The sequence below is a fragment of the Falco biarmicus genome, chromosome 16 (assembly GCF_023638135.1).
Source record: "Falco biarmicus isolate bFalBia1 chromosome 16, bFalBia1.pri, whole genome shotgun sequence".
Classification (NCBI taxonomy): Eukaryota; Metazoa; Chordata; class Aves; order Falconiformes; family Falconidae; genus Falco; species Falco biarmicus.
Genome location: NC_079303.1, coordinates 2,853,761 through 2,877,427, shown reverse-complemented (window position 1 = coordinate 2,877,427; position 23,667 = coordinate 2,853,761). Strand labels below are relative to the sequence as shown.

Here is a 23,667-nt window from a genome sequence, read left to right as displayed (position 1 = left end):
GACAGTCAGAAGCCAGCGTGGAATCGCGCTGGTGACCCAGAGCAGGCTCTGTATCCCACGGTCTTTGACTTACACTCGTAGTAGTAACTCTTGCCGTGGAGGGAAGAGGCTTTCCCAGACCCATCGGAATTCTTCGGAGGGGTGTGAATTAGCGGTGGGTTGATGGTTTGCTGTCTCTTGCGGTTAACTTTTAATAGACACGTGTTCCTCTGAAGATGCTTTTTGGCAAGCGCATGTATGGCTGAAAGCTGTCTAGCAGCAGGAAGATGTGGGAGCTGGGATTTAAAACCGGGATGGTCTGATGAAGCGTAGAGTCGTGAATCCCTGTACCGGCTGTGTGCTTTGTGACACTAACCCCTCTGCTCGACACAGTGCTGTGCCGTCTCTTCTCTGTATTACTGCTTTTAACCACAGCTGTCCAGCCACTGGTTGGCTTCCAGATAACCAGCTTGGTGTGAGAACTCTGCTGCAAGTTGTCCTTGCCAGCTGTCTGTCTGTTTGGTGTATGCCTAAGTGTTCCCTGTACGTTTTCTGTCTTGCAGCATCTGGAGAGGGCCAAATGTGAACTGCGTTGACAGTACTGGATACACTCCACTGCACCATGCTGCTTTGAATGGTCATAAGTGAGTCATCTTATAATGCCTTTGATCATAGGGGATACTGTGTGCTTTCTGTGTAATTAATTCAGCGGTCTGATGCTGTTTCCACTGAAAACGTGGTGATGGTGCAGCACTACACCATCTTCAGGACAAGAAGTGAAGAACATCAGTGCAGCAAAGCTATAGAGGTATTGGCTGCTGCACGGTAGGATCACGCATCTCCCTAAAAATTTGGCAAAACATCGAGGTTTTCAACCACCTTTTTATTTATAAGCAATTTGGATACGATATAAAACATATTAAAGGTGGCTTCTCCAGTAACGGTCCTCTGCAGTCTGTCTGGTGTCCAATGTGTTTCTGTGCCTGCACCACTTAAAATTTGCTTTTGTGCATGTTACGATTTTAAGTAACTCCAGTCTTCGGTGTGGTAAATCTTGTATTGTTCATTGCTACTTAAGATACTGAGAAACTGAATAGACTTAATCTTTATTAATCTTCATTGTGCTGGTGCAATTCACTTTTCACCAGAGTGGCTTGTGGATGACTTCAGTCCCTGTTCAGCTCCATTAGTATGAAGGTAACCTAGATCTTTCCTGAGCTCATCTCAGCAGTCTGTAATATTTTAAATTTTTTTTTCCTTGGGCAGCATTTAATAGGAATGCTTTAAAATCACATTTCAAGAGGATCTCTGAAATACTCCTGTTCAGGTTAACTTTTTGTGAAATACTTACTGCGGAATGTGAGCTGTGAAACAAGAACTGAATCTTACGGACTCAAGTTTCCTTCTGTTGCAGGGATGTTGTGGAAGTTCTGCTGAGGAACGACGCGCTAACCAACGTAGCAGACTGTAAAGGCTGTTACCCTCTTCACCTGGCAGCTTGGAAAGGAGATGCAGACATAGTGAAGCTCCTCATCCATCAAGGACCTTCGCATACTAAAGTGAATGAGCAGGTCTGCGTATTTTTCTCTAATATATCGTTGAATCGCTTCCCTCGGATGGAGAGAGACTACTTCAGCTGATTCCTGACCCTTCCCAAACTAGTAGCAATGGTTACGAAGTCCTGCTTGCTAATGGGATAAGAAGGGTGCTGCCTACAGCAATACCTCCAGTTAGTGGTTGCACGAGTAAGGTGTATATATATATATATATATATATGTTTATTTAGAGGTATATAAATACGAGAACCACTCAACACCTAGGAATTGGTCTCATGCTTTCGTACTGGGCTTCTAAAACTAACCCCTAGTTTTTCCTTTCAGTTGCTGGATAGCTGATGAGGTTTCTAGTTCTGTCAGAGGATACGTTGGCTCCCTTCTTTGGGAACTAATCAAAGCAGCTTTGTTTAGCCCTTGGCCACGCTCTCTTAGCTACTCTCCTGGCTTGTCTCTAGCACTTGCTCCAGTTAACCAATTTGTAAGTTGTAAGATAACTTTAACTCTGCTTGCCCCCAGATAAATCCCTAGCTTAATCTTAAAGAATTTTCTCAAGGAGGCAGGAAAAAAACATCTGGTGGATCTCTTCCCGTTGCCAGGCTGATAGGTTTGGGTCCAGGCTGCAGAGGGATTGATGTGAACGAGCTATTCTGTACAGCAGCCTCTGTGTCTGCTTTGGAGGGCTGGCTCCCGTGTAACTTCCCATGGAAGTCAGCAGCCTTACAATTCTGGGGAACTTCTGAAACACTACTGCTGGAAGACCCAAATATTTATTTTGTTTAAGAGTTCTGGATAAGGGAACTGGTTTCCTGCGTGAGGCCGGCTGAGCAGCGTTACTGAACCACGTATGAGCTGAGTGAGCTTGGGCAGACATGCAGTAATAACCAAATCAGATGGTTGAAGCTGTAGTAGCCCTTGGTTGTCCTGTCCCTAAGGCAGGAATATCTAATGTCCCTGTGAATCAACTACTAAACCACTCCAGCTTTCATCTAGGAGGAGAGGATAAACCAAAATAAGTTTGCCTTGGTACCACGAGGCTAAAAATGTATGCTCGTTCAGAAGTTAACACGAGTAGGTCAGATACTCATGGCTCAAGTTTAGCAAAATCCGTCAAAGTCAAGATGAGCAGCGGGGAGCCGAGTTTCTGCTGTTTAATTTTGACTTGCCGTGTAGACTTTGTCAGAAGCTGAGGAGCAAACTCCCTTCAGAGTCAGGTTTAGGAGGCCTAATCCTGCTTCCAGCCATACTTTGAGGGGACCAGAGTGCCATGCTTAAGTGTTTTTTTTTGTTCCTCGGTATAAGATGGCTAGCTTGATGCGTCAGGCTGCTCCCAGGCTAAATGGTTGCTTCTAAAGCATCACGAAATGAAAAATATGGTGGTAATGCTGTTCACTACCACTCCTCAATGGAGCAGAAATAACTGAGAGTGGGTTTTAATGTCTTTGATAGTTTTCCAGCTTGGGGCTGTGGTTAATAATGTCTTCAGGCACAGCTGCAGGCATTCAGTCTGCTCAAATAAATTTGAGAAGTGTAGTTAGCTGTTTATAATCTATCTGATAAGAATTGACTGAGGGCTCTGAGTGTAAACTGCTCTGCCCCGAGCAGGACAGGTATAGGGGAAACCTCTGCAAAAGATTAAAAGCTTAGTGTAATCCTTCCAGGTAATGTTTCATTAATGTCTGTTTAGTAGGAACCTTTTTAAATGAGAGAAGTCAGCTGAATAGCCTGTGCTGCTTGTGTTTGGAGTCTTGTAAACGAAATGTTCAAGTTACAGGAATCGGCAGCTGGAATGGCTTCGGCTGTTAATAGCTTTGACTGGAACAAGATGCTGTGTTCTGTCATTTCCACCCCTTGGGAGTCACCCATTGCTTTGTTGCTATATCTCACCCATTTCATTATCACATTTTTTTTTTCTTTTTCCTCTTCCTTTTTGTAGAATGCTCTTGAGATCAAAGAACTCAAAAAGTACGGCCCCTTTGACCCATATATCAATGCCAAGGTGTGTACTTTGCTGTCAGCATTTCACTGCATCATTACTCCAAGCTGCACTCGCGTGCTTCCAGGTGCAATGTCATCCAGTTGCAGTAATACCCGTTCAGTTTGCAGCGGCTTGGGGAAAAGTAAAATGCGACCGTTTATTTACTGTGGGTTTCTTTCTTCAAAGCAGTTGTAGGAACATAATTTAAGGGAAGCTTTTCCTTATTTTCCTGGGGGCTCCTTCATTGCTTAGCCTTGTAGGACTCACGGTGATGGTCAGTTTGCTTGATTTGGCTGGATGACTTCCAAAAGGTAACGTTATTTCAATTAAAATGTTTCAGGTTTTGTTTCATGTGCTAATGTTGCTGATAAATGCAAAGAGAAGAAATTTTTTTTTTCCTGCTTAAACATGGATGCGTTTTCTCTGTGGGCTGTTTGGAGTGAATTTTCTTGCCTTTTCTCCAACAAAATGTGTAATGCTGTATTTGTCGTTTGAATGGACAGTTAATTCTTGTGGTGGTGGGGAGAAGGGAAGGCAGTAACGTTCATGCCTCCCTTTCCAAGTCCTTCATGTCCTGCTTATTGCATCAGTCTCTTTTTTTGATGTCAAGTCTGTTGTGTCGTCTGACCCTTCAGCCCTGGTCTTCTGTTCCTGTTTTCTTGCTTATTTTGCTCCTCTTGCTTTTAGCTGTTCTTGAGCTACAAAAAGGCATGACATCGGCACTTCCAATGCACTGAGGCTAGCAACTGAGGAAGCAGATAAGAAAGCTCCTGGTGGTGACCATTTTTCATTTTTATTTATAGCGAAGCTGCAGGCTGGTGATGGCATAATAGTCTGATGATTTATCATGAGATACTTCTGCTGTAAGCCACCGCGCCACAGTTGCTTCCAGCCAATTATTTTGGATCCAGCCATCCATGGCAGATTTTTGTCTCTCAAAGTTTACTTAAAACTTTCACTCTGCTTAATCTGCAGTACCTTAAAACCACACAAAGTTCCTGAGCTTGCGAACCACTGGGAATTATGTTTGTTTTTGCAGACTTCTATTTCAGGAAATACTCTAGTGCATACCTCTTTAAGCACAAATACATTTACATGAAGCTCATCTGTATTGGTGATTTTTACAAAAATCCAGATGGGAATTTTACAACAACAAATGTCTTTTGTGGGAACATCAGAGTCGAGCAGTTCGGTTGCCTGAAAGGAGCTTTCTAAAACATTGTCAATAACAGAGTAAAATCTTACACCCTCCAGCATTAAAATGTTGGATGAAGGAGGAATATAAAGATGAAATGTGCAGTGAGCTCACTTTCTTGAGGGTTTTTTTGTTTATGAAGTATTCTAATTTAGATTTTATATTTTTGATGAGTGTGTTATTTTAAACTCTCAGTTCAGTTTTCCAGATGGCTGTAGTGCTTTCAAGAACAAGGCTAGTGTTTTTGAAATCTTTGATTTGAAGGAGAGAGATACAACTTACACACAGTCTGCTAGGTTCATCACAAATTCTGACCAGCTTTCCACCAGTTTCTGAACAGGTTCGATGAAGAGCCTGTGGAATCATACCCGCCATGCAACCCTCGATGTTTTCTCAGTAGCCTGGCTGCAGGTGGGAGAACCACAAAAAGTCCAGGTGCAAAAAGTGTAAGAGTTTTTGCTTAGTTGGTGCTTCCAGCTTCTCAGCTCCCAGGCAGCATGGGGTGTCGTACAGAAGCAGTGGAAGTGAGATGTTACATTTTGGGCTATTTAGAAGAGGGGGAAAGCACTTGGATATGGCTGGACTGCAATTTAATATCCTGTTGAGGAAGAGATAAGAAAGCCAGAAGCTTCGTACTTTCCTAAAACTTAAAGAAATAGTTAACAGCTGCTTTTTATGCCCTTTCCCTTTCAACATAGGAGGTCCCTGCAATATGTTTGTTACAGGCCCGAAGGACTCCTGAAAAATAAACGATAGAAGCAAACTTAAGAGACGGAACAGCAACTCTGCTTCAGTAACTCCTGCTATCTCCAATTTGGTTGTTTAATTTACACGAAGGAACCAACCAGTTGAGCAGAGCCAAGGCAAGAAAAAGCTGTCACATAGCTCAGGTTTATGCACTGCGCAAACTACCTTTGTCTTTTTTAATTGGAAGCAAATGAATCATGCAGATTGGGTTTAAAGTGCTATAAATCTAAATGGGCTGCTGAGAAAAGTAGAAGCCTACCATCTGGAGTCTGCAAATGAAGCTGGGCAGCAAACCCACCCGCAGAGCTCCCGAAAGCTTGTCAGACATATGGGGATCACTTTATTTTTTTTTGCAACATGTTTGGCATTGTTGGGCACCTGTAGGAAGGAAGGAAGGGGGCTTGTTCATCCTTTGCTCCTGGCGGTGCCGTGTGGGTTACCGATGGGAATCCTGTGCTGCAAAAGGAGGGAAGGAGGTGGTACAATTACCACCAGCTCCAGCCAGCTCTTCTGGCCTGCTTTCTGCCCGAGGTTGTGATGTGCCTTGGGTGTCACCTCCTGGTGAAGTCTGGACTTTGCTTAATTCTTTTTTTCCTCTTTTATTTTGCCCTAGCTTTAACTGCAATTTCGTGGAGTGCGTGCCAGCAGGACATCCCTGTTCTGTGCTTTAGTATCAAATGTGTCACTGGAGCAGCAAAATAGCAGGTTTTTACTAGGGCAAGTCTCGGTTAGACGTGCATACACTGACAAAAATCGCACAAAGGTATCCTAGAAATAGGTTGGATGGGATCCAAGGGTCATGTAGCCTCTTTTCCCCAGCCCTGAGCAGGATCAGGTCCACCTAAACCATCCCTGGCCGGTGTTTGGCTAGCAGTTTCTCACAAACCTCGGGGAGGGAGAGCTCTGTAGTCTCTCTTGGCAATTTATTCGAGCATTCAAATCTTTGCAGGTTAGAAAGTTAGAAAACTTGCCCTTATTTAAACTAAGACTCCCTGTCTTCAATTGAATCCCTCTTATGGTGTGTTAGGAACAGGGGTGCAGACAGACGTCCTTTAAGGGCTGTAGAGTCTTCGTTGTAGCATCTGATGAGGAGCGTAAGGGCTGTGGTATGTGGTATCTAGTTACCAGGGCTTGAAAAAATTTGATGGAGCCCATATGAAAGCAGAGGCAGTTCTGCTTAGGTTCCTGTTCTGCAGGCTTGTAGGCAGGCATCCCACGAGCCCAGCTTCTCATTCCCAACTGTGAACCAGGGGGATGCTAGGGTTCCTGCCGGAATGCAGCCCCTGGGCGCTGTGGAGTGCTCTACTTTTCTAAGAAGTTCTGAAATTTGAACCCATACGCCTTCTGGCTGCTGGAAAGGAATTTTCTTTTTCCATTTCTGATAAATACGTATGTCTGAGGGCTCATGCTCATCGTTCAGGCTCCACTCTGGTTTGTGCTTGGAGAGGCGATGCGGGGAAGGGAGGCAAACTGCCTTGCCTGGGACGGATTTAGTATTCTTGGCTGCTCAAAACTCACCCAAAATGCAGGTAATAAAGACTTATGCAAAAGTGGGAGTTTCCAGCCTGCAGTCTGTGATGGGGAAAGACTTTCTGTAACGATTCATTCAGGGGAGTTTACCACCTGGTGATCTCTGTTGCAGGAAGAATGGGGATTTCACCCTAAGCATCAGAGCCCTGACCTGCTTAAGGAAAATTACGTTAAATTGCAACGAAGATGGGGGAAATCTGCAACAGTTATGTTGTTAAAAGATGTTGCAGTCCCGTTTCTGAGCCATCAGGCAGGTGTTTGGAGTCTCTGATGCTTTAAAGCACCCTTGACGGATATGGTCTCTGTGCCAGGGAGGGATGAGAGGGGACACAGTCCTAGCAGTGGAAATTCCCCGTAGCCAGGGCTAGTGTGGCATGAGCAGTGCTGTCCCCCATGGCTCTTCAGCAGATACCTGCGGCTCTGGCGGGGCTGGAGTTACCTACTCCTGCAAAAATTGGCAGTGAGCCTCCCTCGCGCTATGGAGCAGGCTGAGGGACTCGGTCTGGCTGTTAGGGGCTCACTGATCCCCGGGCTCCCTTCCCTGTCAAACGAGAAGAATGCGATTTCCCAACCTTTTAAACACCTGGAGACCAGCAGCTTAAGCTGATTGATAGTGTGATCTCTGTAGTTCTGTATTCTCTCCCCTTCTCACTCCGTATGTATATTTTATGTGCAGACTTCTTTATTCTACAGTAACTTCTGTCCACTTGTATGTGCCTTCCTTCATCCTGGCTGCGTCTGCCACTCCAAGTATAGAGCCTGTTGTTCGACTTTGAACTTCTGTGCTAACGGCGATGCTCTGCTTTCCTTACTTTCTTAAATACCTCGCTTTGCATGTGGCTGTTGCTGCTCCCTGCCGCAGTCTTCGCTTTTATACAACTTGCAGCTGCAAAGAGCCGCTCCGGAACTCCTGGCTTGCCTTGTGCTTTCCACGCGGCTGAAAAATGATGCAAATACCAGTGAAAAACAAACGGGAGCGTGCATGCCTGACTCCTGTAATCCTTAGAATACTTAACACCTTAATAGGATTAAAGTACTTGTAGGACAGAGCAAGTTTTGCTGCGTGGTTGTGAATTGGTGCAAAATACTGACTGGTCCTTCAAGCCGGTATCCAAAAAAAATGCATGTGCTTTCAAAGCAAAAAGGTATTTTGATCAAATTCAGTTTCTGAAGTAGTACCTCTAACTCCATCAGGACAATTCTGTGTTCCCTGTTTTGTTGTTTGGTTTTGTTTTTAATGGGAGCTGTTCTTAAAATGACACATTCAACCATGGTTCTTTCAGCTAAAGTTGAAGTGTGTAACAGTTTGTACTAAATTGGGGTTTTTTAGGTCAAATTTTTGGATAGCTATTTGGTCCTAAAATCCTTAAACCAAAATCCCTCTGTGTATAACACACAGTAGTAAAGCTAGAAACTTGAGGTGAATTTAAGTTGAAAAAAGGCTCTTTTAATTCTCACAATGTTCCTATTTTGCACCTGCAAGTGAAACATGTTAGGTTGCTTGTTTTTCAGTGCTTTTGCATTGCTGCTTTTTAACCTGACAGATGCTGCATGCATTAATTGGATCTGCCTTTCGCTGTGGAGGTGTTCTTGTGTTGCTTGAACATCTCTGCCTTCAGTTGACCTGAGACCTTGGCTCGTTAGTGGGGTGATCTAATTGCACTGCTTTCTAATACACAAACTGCATGTAACTTAATGCACCCTTTCTCTAAACGGCCAGCTTGTGGAGCCTCAGAATTGCGAAGGTGGAATGACTGTTATAATCAGGATAAGTAGGATTGGAAACAATTGAAGTTTAAATCTAAAATGACGACGATGAAGCTACAGCAGATAGAATTCATGCTGCGGTTTGCCTGTGGTATCTCGCATATAAATAAAAAAATATATGTATTTTATTTTTGTGGCAGCCCGAAATGTGGGATGCTGTCAACAAATAACAGACTTGCCTTCCCCAAGTGCTAGCAGGATTAATGGGAATCCAGATACAGCTCAACAGTCCCTTAAACTTTAGCGTGGTCCCTTGATTTTTGACCTCAGTGCTTTGAAAGCAGGCTATTCCGTATATAGCACCTGTTTCCCACAGAGCAGATTTCCCATATCTGAGTAAAGCTTATTGTTCTGAATGTTTTTGAAGCTCTTCCTGGGTGGGTGGGCTGATGAGTTCACGAGGGGATGTCTGTGCCTGGTAAATGGCTAGCGAGATGGTGAAAACATTGCTCCAGGCTCAGTTTCGAACTAGGCTCTCTGCTTCCCAACTGCTTTTTTGTCTTGTTTTCGCATTTAAACTTCAATGGTTTGAGCGAGGCAATGGAGCAGCTTTGTTCTCCCCGGTTCTGACGTGCTCACATTTGTGACTCCCCCCCTCCCCAGAACAACGACAACGAGACGGCGCTGCACTGCGCCGCGCAGTACGGCCACACCGAGGTGGTGAAGGTCCTTCTGGAGGAGCTGACCGACCCCACCATGCGCAACAACAAGTTTGAGACTCCTCTGGACCTGGCTGCGCTCTATGGGAGGCTGGAAGTCGTGAAGATGCTCTTGAACGCTCACCCCAATCTTTTAAGCTGCAACACTAAGAAACATACTCCTCTGCACTTGGCAGCTAGAAACGGTCACAAAACTGTAGTCCACGTCCTCCTGGATGCTGGCATGGATAGCAACTATCAGGTATCGAGCGGGTCTGTGTGGGAGGGACTGGTTTGAGCGCTGGAGGATGGAGAAGCCCATGTGGTCACGCTCTGCCCAACCTTGCTCCCAGCAGGATCGTTTATGAAAGATGAGCGTTAGCTTTGGTCTCCTCTGGGCTGTTTGTTCAGCTCTCGGTTGCTCTGGGAAGCTGCTCGGAGGGATACTGGTGCTGTGCATGCTTCACGCCTGCTTGGTGGTTGAGAGAGCCCCAGACACACAGCGAGGGAGGAGGACAAGCCCGTTCGCCGAAGCTGTTCTGCCCTGCAGTACCATGAGCTCTTGATAGCGGCGGAGGCAAATTGTCTCTCTTCCTATCAAGCCACTTGTGAAGATGCTGTTTTCACAGCAATAGCTTCTATGTGGTGGTCTTGTCTTTCTTTTTCAGGACACGACCTCTTGCTAAGCTGTAGAAAGTCCTTTCTTGGTCTCTAACCTGGGCCTGCATGTCTCTCTGGAGACCATCCCCATTTTCCATTCCAAATTCTCAGCTTTGTAATAATTTTTATTGTCTGTCCTCGGTTGTAGATACTGTTGCCCACACTTTGTATATGATGCCGTTTGCTTACTGCTTCTGTAACCTTCTAAACATGCCTCCATCACCATTCCCCACTGTCTGGCTTCATGCTATTTTTCCATTTAATTTGCAGACTGAAAAAGGCAGTGCTTTGCACGAAGCTGCTTTGTTTGGCAAGACTGATGTGGTACAAATATTGCTGGCTGCAGGTGAGAGTGATCCCCTTTTGAAGCAATAGCGTGGCGATCCCTTCATCCAGAACTCGAGGAAACCCCTTTAGAGAGCAGTGTGTTTCCCCAACCAGTGATCAAAGTTCCTCGGGGAGGGTCATAGCAGAGGATATCTCCAGGTGTTTGGCTTTAGGTGTGCCTCTCTAAAGCATTTTTTAGCTCCCCCCACAGTGATGATCACAAATGTAAGATCTGAGCTTGTTGAAAGACATGGACTTGCACACCGTTTAAAAAAAAAAAAAAAAATCTTGCTTTTGCCTTCTCTGCACCTATTGCCGCAGGTATTGACGTGAACATAAAGGATAACAGAGGCCTGACAGCCCTGGATATTGTGAGGGAGCTTCCCTCTCAGAAAAGCCAACACATAGCAGCTCTTATCGAAGGTCAGTGATGTAGCTCTGTGTGCGGGGCAGGAGGGAAAAGTTTCGGGTGCTGATGATGCCAGTGCAGGATTTTGTTCTCCAGCCCTGGAAGGTGCTGAAAGCGAAGCAGCTTCAGGTCAGGTCCCTCTGTGAGGATCTTACAGGTGTTGCTGATGAAGGAATGATGCTTAAATGCTCTGGTGAGCTGTCTCTAGACCAAATGTTTGCAGGGAGACTTCTTGGGGGGGGGGGGGGGATTTAGGGGGATTAGCTCCTTTGCTGGAGGAGTGTGGCATGACTTTTACAGTTTAAATGGGCTTAATTGAGCTTTGTTTAACTCACTGGAGAAGTTAATTAAAATTAAAGATAGCCTAAATCTGCTTGCAGAATTCAAAGTAATAGCTTTAGAAATGGTTTTGGATTAACTATCCTTTATGTATGTGTCTGTGTAGGCAAATAGTCGTCTGTGGATCTTACATCCTCCTCCTCACTTCATTGTGAAGCTTGGGCATGGATTTTGCCCATGAGATGTACAGAAAGGCCTTGATTACTTGTGGTTTATGAAGGAGCTTGGCCCATTGCGTCTGTCCAAGTTAGGGAATGAAATGTGGCATCGTAGCTAAATTCCTACCTTGTAATTATGCTGTCTCAATTTCCTCTCAGCTGTGGGGAAAAGATCAGAAGCGTATGCAACTGGTGTGCATTATTCATGCTTCGCGTTTGGGAGCTTTACAGGTTCAAAGCACTTTGCAGACTTTTAATTAAAACTTTGCCTGTGAGGCTGGTAGGTAGTATCTCTATTCTGAAATTGGAGATAAAGATGGGCTTTAAAACTGAGGTTCTTGCAGGTAAATGCTCTTAGTTTGCTCCTGTAGGTGAGCTAGCTGTGTGAGATGTTGATGTCTGGCTTAATTAGTCTAAACTTAATGTTTCTGGCTTTGCCTGTGGTTTGGGGACCAGAGCTAGACTTGTTTATTCTGCCTTATGACTCCAGAAGACCAGACTGCATCTCTGCTTAGTGATGTAGCTTGTGTCTATAGCATGAAGTAATCTGCTCCATGATGTTGTGTACATACAGGAGCTTTGCAGCGTTCTGATTAAAGACTCTGTAAAAGTTCAAAGCGCCATCCTTAACCTTGTGCATGTGATTAAAGAGGCCGCCGGCTTCTATTTTGAGATCTGAGCTGCAAGTTTTAATAATGTACTTCAGTTATATATATTTTTTTTTAAGGCTTAATAAGCTGACAGTTGGCCTTCCATCCACGAGGGAGGAAGCGCCATATGCTGAAAAGGACATAAAACTAGATTGACATCAACTGACCCTGTCGCCCCACCTCCCTGCAGATTACACGGTTGGGAAGAAGAGTGTCAAAGCTGCGGAGAAGACTGTTCAAGCACCGCTTGTTCCAGCCGCTGATCCCGTGTGCCGGATATCTCAGGGTAGGCTTCCATGGCACCAGCGATGCTCTTCCAGCAAACGCTGGCTTCCCAAGGGGAGAAGCCCCAAGCGATGTACCTGTGTGTCTCCCGCTCTCGCAGGTGATGTGGAGAAAGCAGTTACGGAACTGATCATCGACTTTGAAGTCAACCCAGAAGAGGAGAGTCCATATGAAGCTTTATACAATGCCACGTCCTGCCACTCCCTGGACAGCCTTGCCAGCGGGAGATCTTCAGATCGAGAATCGGTGAATAAGGAAGCGGAATCAACCGGTCTCAAAGCAGCAGGAGTCAGGCCTGTATGTAGCTGTGTGGGCTCCTCTCTGCTTGCCTTAGGATAGGTAACTTAGCTCAGTTCTCATGATTTTGCAGCAGGCTGCCCATCCCCCAGCTTGAGGAAATTTTTAACCCCGTCCCTGACATTGATTAAGGCAGGCAGGTACCTCTCCTTTTTCACGGGCCTGATCACAGAACCTCTCTTGTGTTGCCCACAAGTAGCTACTTCTCCCTGCTGAACTTTTGCCAAGTGTTGCATCCTTCTGTTTTCTGGCAGTTAAATACCGGTGCCTGTGAATTTTAGTTTGTCAGGACATTGCGCTTAGCTGAAGGTCACCTTCTTGTCTAGAAGAAAGCTTTGGAAACTTGTGTGTGGAGCATTTTTCTCATCTGTCTTGCCTTTTGCTTTGCCCAAGAGAAGGCTCTCGAGGAATTACCTTTTAAGAATATCCTGTTGGAAACCAGGCAGTGGAAACATTTTTTTTCTGTATTACTTGCAGAGGTCTGTAGAGGGTACTCAAGGCTTTACAAGGCAACGCAAAGCTCCTGGAACTGACTTCAAAGTCTTCCTCACCTTCTGTTAGTTGCACCTGCTGCCCCGTTAGCAACCAATGGCAACACTGCTGTGGGGCAGATGGGATGCTGGCCTTGCAGCATGCTGTGTCAGCTTCAGGGTTTGTTTTCTGCTTGGTTTTACAAAGCCTGGTCCGTGGATGTGTTTTTGGACAAAAGGCAGCAACAAACAATTAAACTGCTGGTGGTACTGTAACCGTGCTTCCTCCCTGTCTGCAAAGAGGTGCATTGTTTTCCCTGTATTATTAGCAAATACAGTAGAAATGAGACAAAAGCTTTACAAGACGGGCGTTTCGTCCAGATCGCTCATTCAGATGTGCTGTCCTGTTATGGACTAAATCTTGGTGGCTTATATCCGTCTGTGTGCTGTCCTGTGCTGATGGTGTTTGGTGTGAAATAAGCTCAGCTCTGTCACAGATAAGAAAAGACGAGAGGCTGAACTGCAGTGGGAAGGGAGAGGAAAGAGGGACATGCTCCAGGAGCTCGCTGGGGCTTCTCCCAAGGCTTGCTTGGGACTTTTGGAATGAGTTGTTCCTCGGCCGTCTTTTCCTGTGCCGTTAGATGGAGCTGTTGGAGGGCAGGAGATGACCTAGAGAGATGGTTTTTTAGCTCTGTATGGTGACAAGGCAGCAGTTCTAAGAGCCCACAGGCAATCTTGGGATAGTTCAATCTTGGGATAGTTGAGGAATGCAGTGCAGCACTGTCCCTTGATCCGTAGGGTTTTCTGCTGTAAAAGGTGCCTCTGGGATCACTACTGTTACAGTTTCATTAAGACACAAGCAGTGGGTCTTCCCTTTCTCCCCATTCGCACGAGTTCATTGCTGACCTTCGCTGTGTGATGCTGTGCCATTGAGGTTACCGCTCTGGGTCGGACTGAACTGGCCCAAGGAAGGAAGCAGCAAACCTGTGTGAACAGCACCTTCCACCTGAGCGGTTTTATGCTCCCAAAATCTAGTCAGTGCTCACGTGGGTCTGAGGTGCCCTTCTCCAGCATAACGCAGCCCACCCACTTCTGCTCCGCAGCAGTAATCGCCAGCATCCCATCCACAGGGCATCTGCAGAAGGGGCTCTCTGCCTGCGTAGGTGTCCTGCTGGGGAGGAGGAAGAGGAGGAGGAGGAAAGGCAGCAACCACTGCCAGGCTCTGTGCTGTTGGGACTGAACTTCTCCTCCACCCCGAGTAATTAGAGGAGGTCCCTGCCATGCGGCACGCACAGCGGTGTGGGCGTAGTGTTGGTGGAAGCAGGAGGGGACGTGCTTTAACACAGCGCAGCTGACAGTGGTCTTTAAACTGCAGAGAGAACGTCCACCCCCGCCTGCCAAGCCACCGCCCGATGAAGAGGAGGAGCAGCATGTGGAGAAGAAGATAGGCCATGGTGCTTCCTGTGAGGTACGTGGGACTTGATCTGGGGTGCTCTCTATAGGAGTGTGGCTTAAAGATCAGTTTTAATAATTTGGGAGGAGCCAGCTATGATATTACATCCCTTGCAAGTCAGGCTGTGAATGCAAAGTCTTCTTTCACTCCAGCATTGCTGCTGTCACTTGCCATGGGAACTTCCTTTGTGCGGTTCTTCCAGGGCACCTCCGTGCTGACCTCCAGCCTTACACTTCCTAAGGGAATTCTCAGCCAAGAATAGGAAGGATTTTTCTGAATCACGTTGTGATGTGGACTGTTGCCCACTTGTAATGATCCCACCAAATGCATCTTCGCTGGAGACTGAAACCCAGAGGGCCCTTAGTTCCTGCTTCCTCTGAGCTTCCAGCTGCCGAGGAGATGCGTGGGCTTGTGGGTCCCACTGATGTAAACAGGGATCAGGGGCTTGAATTCAGCCAAGGATCTGGCCCAGCATCTGTTAAAGTTGTCTTCTGCAGAGGTTGAGGCAAGTGGGCTGCTTTTTGGTGAAACCAAAGCTCTCCTGTTCTGCGTTGTTCCTCCTGCGCTTCCTCTTGCTCTTTTGTGTTCACTTGCTTATGGACCTCTGTGAGAGCTGTCTGGGGGGTGTGTGTGAAACCACAAATGCGTCTTGGCAACTTCTGCTGGCACCCAGGAAAATGTTTAAAGCAAAACCAAATCTTGTGGATATCCTTGCCTTTCCAAATGCAGTAGGTTGTGTGTAAAACCAGTGGCGTGCATCGGAACAGGCTCCCGTTCACCAGCAGCTTGGCTTTGAATGTGTTGACTCTGAAGTTCCTACACGGCATAAATGTGATCTGTTTTCTGAAGTATGTCAGCTCTACCGCAGACATGAGTAAAACAGTATTTGCTTTAATAGAGCCGCCTTTTGAGAGAGAGAGTAAAGCTCCAAATGGTGCATAAACAGGAAAACTGAAACGTGAAATTGCAGACTGATCTCTCCGCTGCTGTTAAAATGGCTTTGCAGTGTGTGATGGCTGGTCCTGTGGCTGGTGCTCAGCAGAGGAGAGCTGGGTAGCAGGTCACAGCATAATTGGAAAGCAGAGCTTGTTTATGATAACAAACACGAGGGAGGGAAACGTGCATGGGCTGCTCCTGCTGAGTTATCTTGCCATATTTAATTATAAAACACCTGCTGTGGTGTCCTGCCGTTAATGGCTTTGGAAACATGATCCAAGGTTCCAATCAGGATCCATGATTAAAAGAAATCTTGCTGGCAAATAGACTCGTATGCAAAGTGACTTGCTGGGGAGATCTTGATTTGCAACCAATTTCATCGGTGTCGCTGACAGATTGTGTCGCTGCCTGGAAATGACCTTCTAGATGTACTGATAAGGCAGGTTTGGGTCTGGTTCTTGTTCTTTGCTGCTTCTGGGGTGCTCTGCTTTGCTGAGCATTGCTCATTTCATTTCTCTTGCCCAGTATTTATCATTTGGGTACATGTTCTCTCTGGGTTGGGCAGGCGTGGACAGGAATATGCTTAGGGCATGCTGTAAACATCTCGGAGCAGCATCCTGATCCGCCATCCTCCAGACCTGCTCTCGCGTTAGAGCCAGGACAGTTAGTCATTGAATATTCTGGGGTTGGGCCAAACTCTAGTTTCAAAAGTAGTCTTTTTATTCCATTGCCAAGCTGGGGCTATCTGTCAAAACAGATGTGCATAAACAAGAAACTTTTAATTCTCATGATGGAAAAACGTTAGTACAAACAGGCGAAAAAGAGCTGATTGTTTGGAGGTGCTTGAGTGCCTTCTTTCACTATCTGCAGAAACCTTCTGGGTTTGCAGCTGAATAAGTGTCTGCATTGTCAAATTAAACTTCAATTTAATTTGTTTACTACTCCTCTCCGAAAGGGAAGTGCAGATGAAAGACGAGGCGCCATGATTGTGCCAGCAGTTCGGTTTGCAGCTCTGGGGAGGGAGGAGAGACAAAAGAGACGAGTTACCCTTTAAAAAGTCTTTCAAAGGCCACGACTGTGGATTAAGTACACGCCAAAGAGCACGCTTGTTATTAACATCATCTTATTTTGGGGCTTTGCTAATAGCGAACATTTATACATGCTGACCAACATGTGTAAATAAATGATAGATGACTTGGAAGAAAAATTGATTTGATTTTGTTGCTCCTGGTTGCAGAGCCTACAGAGCAAGCCCAGTTTCCCAGCAAACAGTGGTTTTCATTTGGAGTGAATTCGAACCTGAAACTCTGTTTAAAGCTTGGGGGGATGAGAGCTGGAGAAAATAAAGTGTACCCAGGCCTGTAAACGGACGCATAAAAGTTTACAAAGCGCAAGCTGGGAATTGTGTGCCGCTAGGGAGCTGCTGCCTGAATGCATTCAGTGCATTTGGAAGAGGTCAGCACCATCGTTAGCGTCTGCAGGAGTCTTAGGAGTACACTGCTGCCTGGCTTGAGGTCCAGGCTTCAACTGTTACGACAGGCTGCTGCTGTGCAGTATTTTTCCAAGTTCTCTGGCGAGAGCCTGTCACCTACTGTTATGGTCTGATGTTTTTGTGCCACCATCTGGTCGGAAGTTTATTTCCTTAATTTGCTCGTTATGAGCTCCTTCACCTGAAAAGGAGCAGGTCTGCCTGACGGCGCGTGTTGGAAGCAGGTAGAATAAATACTTTCTTTGCCGGACATGGCCCATTTCCTCCCATTGAGAAAGCTGATTTAAAAGCCACTTGAGGTTGCACGGACGTAGGAATCCAGTCTGTGCTGCTGACTTCTGGGGGTGTCTCTGAGCCTCCAGAAGCTTCCAGAGGGCCTGACTAGATCGCAGTCAGGTAGGTACCTCTTTGCCCTTGCAGCAACCCTGATGCTCTCACCTTGGGGAAGAGGTGGGAGGCGGTGCTTAGGCTGCTGTCTAGACGGTGGCAGTTAGAGGAGCCTGCGAGCAGTAAGAGAGCCCTCCTTGGGGGGACGTTTTGTTCAGACCTGTTCTTCCCCGTCTTGGCAGCAGGTAGGGATCACCTGCTTTCTGCCGTGGTTTGACCCAGCCATGGTTGGATCAACCTGCCGGGGTCTAGCCAGGAGATGGTGCTGAAAGGCAGCTGACCATGTAGGCAGGGTGCCTTGAAGCCCGGTTTAGCCCTATTAGCACTGGGGTTTAGCCCCATTAGCACTGGGGTGGCACGCCTGGTGCTCTAAGGATTGTGCCTTGAAGACCAGTTTAGCCCAGTCAGCACTGGGATGCATTTGGTGCTCTAAGGACAGTGCCTTGAAGCCCAGTTTAGCCCCGTCAGCACTGGGATGCATCTGGTGCTCTAAGGACGGTGCCTTGAAGCCCAGTTTAGCCCCGTCAGCACTGGGATGCATCTGGTGCTCTAAGGACGGTGCCTTGAAGCCCAGTTTAGCCCCGTCAGCACTGGGATGGCACGCCTGGTGCTCTAAGGACGGTGCCTTGAAGCCCAGTTTAGCCCCGTCAGCACTGGGATGGCACGCCTGGTGCTCGAAAGATGTCAAATGCCCGTCGTCCTTGGCGCTGAGGTGGACCAACACGTGTGAGTCTGCAGCCAGACTCATGTGGATCCTGCAGCAAGCCCGCATCCCAGCACATGGATGGTGGCGTTCCAGAGCAGCTTGCTGGAGCATCTGCCAATATTCCTGACTCTAATCAGAGGCTTTTTGGGATTTAAATGAGCACAATCGCTGTTGCACATCCTGAGGTTAAACTGTGTTTATACAGTATTGCCTGAGGGCTCTTTAGTCCTAAATCTGCTTGTGCATCCTGAGGTTAGGAATGCTGGATCCGAGACTGCAGAGAAGGTAGAGAGATTTGGGCTTTTTTTTTTTTTTTTTTTCCAGCCACATCCTAATAGGGCCAGCAACTAAATACTGAATGACGATGCAAATTCCAATAGCAACAGTAAGTCTGAGTTGGGATGAACAGGAATAACGGTCTCAGCTCTTTTCCCCCCTCCAGGCTGTCTGCAGACCTTGCACAGTGAATCAGTTGGTCGGTGCTAGAAAGCTGTCAGCAACCTGAAATACTAGAAAATAAAGGGGGTTTGGGTGGTTTTTGGAGGGGCAGGGGGGGAGGACTATTGCATTTTGGATCGCACTCGGCGGTGAAGGTGTTGCCTCTGCCAATTCCTTGCTTAAACCATGGCATAAAGAGGCCTTGTGCTTTATTGCTGGGATAAATAGCATTGCTTTGTGGAGAGCTACATTATGCTGTTTTTCATTAGGCCCCTGTTGCACGAGGAAAGAGCAGGGGAAGTGGAGCTGAGGAAGAGGAACACCCTTACGAGCTGTTGCTTACAGCAGAAACGAAAAAGCCGGTGGCACTGGATAGGAAAACAAAAGGTAAGTGACCATCCAAAACATGGAGCTGTTTGCTTAGATGCATTTAAGGAAAATATAGAGGGCAGAGAGAAACTGGAACAATTAAACTCTTTGGGTGGGGCAGCTGGGGTCTGGATTGCAATTGTTTTTGTTTCCCGGTAATCTTCACTTTTTATAAAAAGGAGAGAGCTAAATGTTCCTGTACAAAGTGTACACGGAGGAAGGGAAACTCTGCTATTTTGACAACTAAGAGATTATGAGGACCTACTCTGTTAACTTAGGAAATAAGCCGATCTTGGGCACGGTCAAGTGAGTGCAGAGGGGTGGAAGGCTGTGGTGTTGTTACAAGGGAGAGGAACCCATGGGAGCCTTTACGTGAGCCGTATTCTCCACCCAGCTGAACTTGAGGACCTGCTGGTGTTGCATGTTGATATCAGCAGAAGATTGGCCCTGATCTTAAAACCAACATCCCAGTGTGTATTAAAGCTAATTTGAGATGTAAACTAACAAAGGAGGAAAACAAACACGTAGAGCAAGCCCCTTTTCTAGAACATGCTGAAAATCTGCTCTGTACCAGGTTAAGTATCGAACTAGGCTCTCTTCTCCCAGAGGAACTGTTGTGCTTTACCAGGGGTCTGGGAACACCTTGTCTCTTGTGTTTGGCTCTTGCTGGGCTTTTTGGCTTTCCTTCAACAACAACAACCACCACAAAAGATTTGTTTAGAGGGAAAAACATTTCTTGCTTTATTCAAAAGTCCTGAGCAGGATTTTGGAAGGTTTTAGTTGGGATTCGAAACCTGGAAACCGTCTGGCTTTAAGGATGGACAGAGGATAATGAGGACTCGGTGTGATGTCTCACTGACTGCCCTGTAAGACCTGCAGCTTTTTTTTTTTCTTTTTTTTTTCCCCTTCTTGCAGCATGATAGCTTTTGTTCCTTGAGCCCTGCCGTGCTCCTAGCTTGTGCAGGGTGGCACAAGAGGTCATTATTTTCCCACCAGCGTTTGCCAAAGCCACTTGCTGCCGGAGGCCAAGTTAGGATGCTTTTCAGGTTGGTGCTTTGGGGTCTCAGCCAGGAGTAGTCCTTGGGTGACAGCTATGGAGCCAGCAGCTTTCAGGCACAGCTTTTCAGCGTGCAGCTATTGCTGATTATTCAGGTGTGAGCTATTCCTGACTGCTTGGCTCCTTTCTCTGCCTACCGTGTCTAGGTTTGATTAATGTGTGTAAAGGTGGGTCCTAACTATGTGTCAGACGAAAATAAAATCTCACAGGAATGCATTTGCTTGTTCTTGATGTAGATCTCTTCCCCTGAACGCGTCGGTACTGCAAACGGTCTAAACCCCGTTTCACAGAGGTTGCAGGGAGCATCTTTAGCCTACTAAGGATCCGGAGCAGAGTCCTGTCTTAACATCCAGCTGGAAAGATAAGAGCTGTGACTTCAGGGTGTGCAGTCTGTGGCAAGTGTTACTGGGTTTGTAACAAGCGCGGAGCCCTTTCCGCTGTTGCAGCAGGAGAAATCCAAGGATGCAGTTGAGTTTTCTCATCTTCCAGGTCTTGCCCACGCTTCTAAACGCAGTTACCACTGCATCTAATGCAGCGGAGCCTTCAATCCGGTGGAGGTGGAGAGCTGCTCCACCCGGGAAGGGGTCCAGCCGATGTATTTCTCATTTCTTGCGTTTCTTCCGCTTGCCGGGGCCATATCCCATCGCTCTTCGTGGTGCACCTGGAGAAAAAGACACACAATTGTTTGTCCCCCTTCTCCAGAGGGTCCCAGCTGTTTTCCAAAAGGTCTTGGCGTGATCCCTGTGGCACAACCGCATGTGTGGCAGTGTCCCCAGCTGGCAGCTCTCCCCACACTGCAGGAGCAGCTGAGCTTTGACAGGGCCCCCTGTCATCCTTCACCTGCTGTTTGTCCTCTCGGGGACTTCAGGCTTCATGATGCCAGTAGGAAATGAGACACTGACTACATTTCTTTTTTGTTTAGCACGATTTTTCTGGTCTGTGGTGTTCATCCTTGCTTTCTGTCACAGCGTTACAGGTTGTTCCTTTCTGCACGTGAGGTTGATAACTGCTCTGGAAGGGTGGATCAGCTTTGAAATCTGCTTTATTGCACTGGGAACAAAAGAAAATGGTTCCAGCTTTCCCAGCAGTTGGGGTCAGATACCAGAAGGGCACGTGGAAGCAGACGTAGCTAAGTATGAAATGTGAGGTATATGTGGGCGTGGGGGGAAAAGATGCGTTTAGGGAGCAGCAGAGTCGTTTTGGCAAAAAGTTAAACAAGGGCTGAGTGAGGGACTGAAGCCTTAATTGAGGTGTTGGAGAATTTTCCCAGCTCTGGATCAGACGGGTCCTGGAGCATCAAAGGCAGCAGCTCAATCCCAAGACAAGGAGCAGGCTGCAGGGTGGCTTTGAATTACTTCTTGGCCCTTGTTCTGAGAGGCTGGGCTTCTAGATGTTACTTGATGAGTTCTGGAGGAGCCTTTGGTCAGCAGAGAAGGACTCGGATTCTCGCGGGCTATTGAGAAGGACTTTCCAGGGCAGCTGGAAAGCTGAATTTCAGGCATGCTGTGTTTAATGGTGCCTTTCATATGTGATAGCTGCCTTTGTTCCTCTTGCTGCAAGTTGTCTTGTATCCAGTGACTAGATGAATGTGGTATTATCCGCCTGGCTTTGGTTGCCTTTTGTGTATGTTACAGCAGTTTGCTGTCACATGCTGGAGCACTGGGAAAAGTTGGCCTGATGTTGCGGGCAGAGTATCAGAAGTGGTTTAAGCCAAATGCTTTCCCATCCCCTTTGGTAAGGAAACTACGTGCAATCGCCTGCATGAGGTCGGGTCATTCAGACCTTGTAACAGGACTTGTAAATAGGCCAAGAGTGGTGAACTCTGTGTGGACTGACCGGAGGAGACCGTTCCACTCCTGCTGCGTTCGGAGAGACCTGATGGAGGATGAAGGCAGAAAATGCTTCTGAGCTTTGTCTGTCTTGCCTCTCAGGAGAATCCTCCACAAGTGCTGTCAGCAGTAACCGGCTGCAGGTAGGACTGACTCGGTTCCTTCTGAGAGTTATTAAAACTGGTACTTGTTGAGGTTCTGCTGTGCTGCTTCCATGGGAAGCCCAGCCTGAAGTCCCTGCTTCGCCCTTCCTCCTGCTCGCGTTTTTCTTACGGTTATTCTGGTTCAACCAGATGTATGACTGTGCTCTAAACCAGGGCGCTGAAATGAGGCAACGATGAAAGACAACACATGCTGCAGAGAGATTTAAAGAAAATAGCTTTTTAGAGAGCCGCAGAAACAGCGGGATGGATATCGTTACAGGGAATCCGTGGGGACGCATGGGTATGGCAGACAAAGGCTGGAAGAGGCAGAGACTTCTTGGTTTGCCGTGAGATGGATGATAGTGTAAACCACAGCCTACGTGCCCTCCCTTGGTTTTGTGGCTGGGGGACAGACCCCTTCCCGTGTCTCGGGTCCAAGCCTGCATTTCTGCTGTCACGATGTATTTAGAAGCTTCTGTGCAGAGTGAAATGAACAATCTCTCTAAGCAACCAGAGCAGTGTTTTATTGCCCTTTCCTAAAAGGGGAATAGGGGAGGGAGTAGAAAAAGAGCACAAGCTCAGGTGGCTTTTGGAGGACAAACTGCCCAAAGTGACCGAGTTTGAGGCTAATACAGGAGTGTACTGTACACGTCTGGATTTCGCATGCAGCACCTCGCTGTGTAGATGAGCCTTTCATCCCATCAACATCAAGAAGTTTCAGTTTTACTGCAGTTGAAGGTTATTTTCGCACCTCTATAGCAGCACCCTAAGGGACCCTTTCCTCCTCTGGCCGCCTGTGCCACAGGAGATAGTTGCACGCTCCTCACTTGACAAATTCTGGTGTGATGTAGCACAGGGAGCCTTTTCTATATGAAAGGTAGAGGCTGGTGTGTGCCCTTGCTACTTCTGAGGCTGGGGAGCTTGAGCAAAAAGCAGCTGCAGTAACAGCTTCATTCTCCTAATCCAGGGGCATGAAAGAAATCCTGTTGATGATATATACGGAAAGAAATTCAGTCGAGACAGGGCAGTTGCAGCTTCGTGTTATGAATTTAGGGAAGCGCTTCGTATCTGGAATCATCAGGCAGCTGGCAGGGAAGCTCTTAATTGAATCCTCCCTGGGAAGCAGACGGTCTGTGCCTGGGCAGGCGCTCCTGTTCCCATTAGGTGTTGGAAAAAATCTCTCCCGTTGCTGAAACCTGCAGTGGGCATTGGCTGAAAAAGTCAAGACCAGATATCTGTGCTTGGGTGTAAAATCAGCTCGGGGAGCTGGGCAGAAGCCCCTCTGTTAAGGATGACTCCCTTTCTGAGTTAAAAGGTGTAGCTGGAGGAGGATGCTTTGAATGCAGCAGATGGATGGAACTGGGGTGTCTCTGCTTCTCTGGCAGCTAAGTATTATTTTCTCCTTCTCCAAATTCACGATACCCTTGAAAAATGAGTGGTGTTCCTCTTTGTGCCATGAGAAAAGTGATCGGCACATCAGCTGAATCGCGTCAGTGACCTATCCCAGAAAGGTATGTCTTCCCGGGATGGCCGGGGGTTGTTCTGGTCTCTCCACGACCATCCTGAGGCACCTGTAGTTGAAACCCCAGGAGGTAAAACCTGGGGAGCCCTCAGCGTTCCTGCAGTGTGCACCTCAATGACAAAAAGGAGCGAGATGACCCTTTCCTTCCTACATCAGTTCTCCCTGCAGCTTTCAGGGCCCGCTCTGAAACGTCTCCTTCAAGATGTTCCTCGCATCTTCTGAGCAAGGGCTCCTTTCCTTGCTTCAGCCCTTCCTCCTCTGGCAGCTCCCTTGCATTTCGAAGTCCTTGGTCGGCTGGAGAATGAATGGGTGGCTGTGATTTCTGTGCAACAGGAGCCCTTTTGTGAGGCTCTGGA

At 47.1% G+C, this 23,667-nt stretch overlaps 1 protein-coding gene across 7 annotated transcripts in view; it reads left to right on the top strand.

The window, feature by feature from the left end:
- ANKS1A (ankyrin repeat and sterile alpha motif domain containing 1A) overlaps nucleotides 1-23,667 on the top strand; it is a 110,672-nt gene that overhangs the window by 27,632 nt on the left and 59,373 nt on the right. For 4 of the 7 annotated variants that reach the window (XM_056361322.1, XM_056361316.1, XM_056361315.1 and 1 more), the window contains exons 2-11: nucleotides 543-623; nucleotides 1,394-1,550; nucleotides 3,469-3,531; nucleotides 9,353-9,649; nucleotides 10,318-10,393; nucleotides 10,696-10,797; nucleotides 12,121-12,216; nucleotides 12,316-12,512; nucleotides 14,358-14,450; nucleotides 18,661-18,778. In XM_056361322.1, the coding sequence (XP_056217297.1) occupies nucleotides 543-623; nucleotides 1,394-1,550; nucleotides 3,469-3,531; nucleotides 9,353-9,649; nucleotides 10,318-10,393; nucleotides 10,696-10,797; nucleotides 12,121-12,216; nucleotides 12,316-12,512; nucleotides 14,358-14,450; nucleotides 18,661-18,778 (1,280 nt within the window). The remainder of the gene's footprint in view (nucleotides 1-542; nucleotides 624-1,393; nucleotides 1,551-3,468; nucleotides 3,532-9,352; nucleotides 9,650-10,317; nucleotides 10,394-10,695; nucleotides 10,798-12,120; nucleotides 12,217-12,315; nucleotides 12,513-14,357; nucleotides 14,451-18,660; nucleotides 18,779-23,667) is intronic. The other 3 variants (XM_056361323.1, XM_056361319.1, XM_056361320.1) reach the window with 2 other exon arrangements.